The sequence below is a fragment of the Marmota marmota genome, unplaced genomic scaffold, assembly GCF_001458135.2.
Source record: "Marmota marmota marmota unplaced genomic scaffold, marMar, whole genome shotgun sequence".
Lineage (NCBI taxonomy): Eukaryota > Metazoa > Chordata > Mammalia > Rodentia > Sciuridae > Marmota > Marmota marmota.
In genome coordinates this window covers 32601646-32605156 of record NW_026000108.1, presented here as the reverse complement: position 1 = coordinate 32605156, position 3511 = coordinate 32601646, and the positions used below count along the sequence as shown (strand labels likewise).

Genomic DNA, 3511 nt, shown 5'->3' with positions numbered 1-3511 from the left:
TGGTGTCTATACTCTTGATGGACTTTGGTCTGTGGATTTGGGGTTTCTCTGATGGTTCTACTCTGGCAGCGGCTTTTCTGGTTTGATGGTCGGGCAATACCAGCTTCATAAAATACATGGCGAGTTGTTCCCTGTGCTTCCACTTCCTGGAAATGTTTGTATACATTTGTTCTTCTTCACTCTGTGGTAGAATTCTCCAGGGCCATCATCTATAGCTGAAGATTTTTTGGGAGCTTCTTACATTAGGAACTTTATTTCCTTGATGGTCACTTGGCTTTTATGTAAGCAGCCACCGTGGGATGGTTTAAGATGGCCAGTCCCCAGAGCCCATGTGCTCATTCTCCATGACCTTTAGCAGCAGCCAGGAGGAGATTTTGGGTTCAGAGGCCACAAGGCTTGCTGGTGATGCTCCCAGCCACTGCTGCAGGCAGGCCCACCCCCGCCCACTGGCCCGTCTCTGGCTTCCCTGCCCGTGGGATTATGGAGGTGGTGCCACAGACACTCTGGAGTCCAGTGGCTTTCCAGAGGAGTCTTCTCTAACACCTGCCACCCACCCTCTCCACACATCTCAGGGAGGGGCCTGAAGAGCAGGAAAGGGATCCTTTGTGGCCAAAGCAATGGGCTAAAACAGAATCGAGTCTACAGTGGCTCAAGGAGAGAATCTCTGCTACACGAGGTCAAGGCACTTGAGTCCCCACCTACACTGGCTGAAGGTGCAGGAGTCTCTATCTACACAGAACAGCAGAGGGAGGCCCAGTGGTCCAGGCTGTGGTCAGGAGGTCTGCTGGGCTCCTGCTTTTGCCCTGAGGCCTCTCTCTGGTTTTGGTTTTTCCTTTTTAAGTTTTATCTCCTCTATTTTTCAACCTGCCCTCTTAAAACAAAGCAAAAGAAAAAAGCCTTTGGAACATCAATTTTATTATTCAATGGGCGAGAAAGAGAAATTGATGAGGAACCATCGCTGGTTTCCCAGAAGCCCGGGAGGAAGGCCGGGGCAGAGCAGGGCAGGGGAAGTGTCCCAGGGAAGAGAATCTCTGATGTCTGTGGCAGGAGGGGGCAGAAAGAGTGGTGGTGGAGGCCGACGGGCTCTTGGCTGGAGTCCACGCGGGGAGGCCCAGGCCAGTGGGCGTCCCTCAGTGCTGCAGCTGTTTCAGTGCCCTTTCTGACAGGTGCGGACTCTGAGGTCAGGCTGCTCGGAGATCGGGGTCTTCTGGCTGTCCCTTGGTCTGTGTGCCTCCTCAGGGCGCGTCCACTGGGGCCACTCTGTTTTGGAACCTAGGGCTCCTGTGGCCTCCCTGCACTGGTGCCGTTCTTCTTCGGGAGTGGAGTCCGCGGAAGCAGGGCAAGCAGCAGCACAGTTGCTGGAGGCTGTCAGCGGATTGGCCTGAGGACCCCTGGGAGGAGGAGCTGGGGCCTTCTGCCACACACCCGCAGAGGACCCTCCATGGGCTGGGCCTGGGGTCTTGGGGCCCGCGGGGCACAGGGTCCCCTCGGGAGGCTGGGCTGGGAGAGGCTGTGCCCACGTGGAAGAACCGCAGAGGGATGGCGGGCATGCTGGCACTGACCGCGCCCCTGTGCCCTGCCTGCCTGGCCTCCTCTGGTGGCTGGTGCTCCCAGGGCACTGGATGGGCAGGCTCGCTGATGCACCTGCTGGGGCGCAGGCCGGGGGCATCCGCAGGGCCTCGGCGAGGCCCCACCACCCTTCTGCGCACAGGCCTCGCCTGGAGCGCCCACCCCGCCGCGGCCTGGGTTCTCTGGTGCTGGAGGATAAGGTAGGTGGCCATGGCCTCGTCGTATTTCCGCTGGTCCAAGGACACCCAGGCGTGGTAGGGGTCGTAACCCATGTCGAACATGATGGTCACGATGGCGGGGTCTGGGTGTCTGGGGTGTGGGTCTCTGCGAGGACTGGGCGAGGGTTCCCTGCCCTGGCTCAGCCACGGGTGCCCCATTACCTGCTCCAGGGTGGCCCTCTGCCTGGGGTCCAGCCTCAGCATCTGCCGGATGAGGCTGCAGGCGTCCTGGGAAAGGTACCTGGGAAGGTGGTAGCTGGCCTGCATGAGGACGTCCTGCCGGCGGTTGGCGGCCCTGGCCTTAAGTGGGCGTCTCCCCGTGAGCATGAGAAACAGGGTAACCCCCAGGCTCCAGACGTCCGCTGGGGGACCCTCATATTCTTGATGCTGCACGATTTCAGGGGCACGGTATGGGACAGTGCCCCAGAAGCCGTTGAGCTTCTGCCCAGGCGTGAAGGTGGCGCCCAGGCCAAAGTCAATGAGCTTGACGCTGCCGGCCCTGATGTCCACCACCACGTTGTCGGGCTTCAGGTCCAGGTGCACGATGCCCCTGTCGTGGCAGTGGCGCACGGCGCGCACGATCTACCTGAACACCGGGCGGGCCTGCTCCTCCTGCAGGCCACCGACCTCCGGGATGTAGTGCCACAGGTCTCCCCCATCTGCGTGCTCCATGACCATGTAGACTGTGCTCGGGCTCTCCATGAACTGGAAGAGCTGGATCACTTTGGGGTGATCCAGGGCCATCAACCTCTCCGGTTCGGAGAGGACGGGCACGTTCCCCTGTGCCTTGGACACCACTTTCACTGCCACCTCTGCCCCGGTGAGGAGATGGCGGGCCAGTAACACATGGCTGAAGCCCCCCTCCCCAAGCTCCCTCACCACCTGGTAATGGTCGGTGAGGGCCGACTCGTAGCAGGAGCTGGGCTCCTGTGACCCTACACTATTCTCACTACTCTGACTCTGCATCCTAAAGCCAGAACACCAATAAGGACGCTAGCTCAAACAAACAAACAACAACAACAACAAAATAAAAATAAATAAATAAATTAAAATAAAATAACAAACCCCCCCCCCAAAAAAAATAATAAAACCAACAACCAAAAGTCAGAAGACAAAACAAAAGCAAACAAATGCCCAAATCAAAAAAACAACAGCAAAACACCACAACCACAAACCACCAAACGAGCTAACTATCTGGGAGTCCGACAGGTCACCACCAAGAGCTTCCTGTACTTAAGGACGAAAAACCCAGCTGCAGCTCCATCTTATATGGCCAATGCTTGAAAGAGCATCACAGTGGCTCCTTGTGAGGTCAGAGCAAGAGGTGACCGGGTCATGCCTGGCCATAACCCCGAGTGGTCATTTCACTCTAGGGCCTTCAGGACCTTTCCAACTTTCATAATAAGAAAGGACCCCAGAAAATTTTGTTTTGGGGAGATTATGGAGAATGATAGTTATATGTGTAGACATTAAAACTTGTGGGGTACTCCAGTGGTCTTTTCACTTGGACTCTGATGAAAATCCATCATTACCTTGGGCTTTTAAAGGCCTCATCCGATCTACACCAACCATTCAATTCCTATTTCTTCCAACTCAGAATGACTGGTGTCAAAGGGATTGGTGTCAAAGGGACTGGTGTCATGAGCACTTCGCTCATGTGGTGATGCTAGCCCAAGAGCCTCTGTCCTCTAAGAACCTCCAGGGCTTGGTGTGAACACCTGCAG

At 56.4% G+C, this 3511-nt stretch overlaps 1 protein-coding gene across 1 annotated transcript; it reads right to left on the bottom strand.

Annotated features, from left to right (window-relative positions):
- Positions 1-1235: 1235 nt before the first annotated feature.
- Positions 1236-2784, bottom strand: LOC107138945 (sperm motility kinase 2B-like). Its single transcript, XM_048784167.1, is given in 1 exon segment — positions 1236-2784. A coding segment is annotated over 1 exon segment (1518 nt). The 5' UTR covers positions 2754-2784.
- Between the last annotated feature and the right edge of the window lie 727 nt (positions 2785-3511).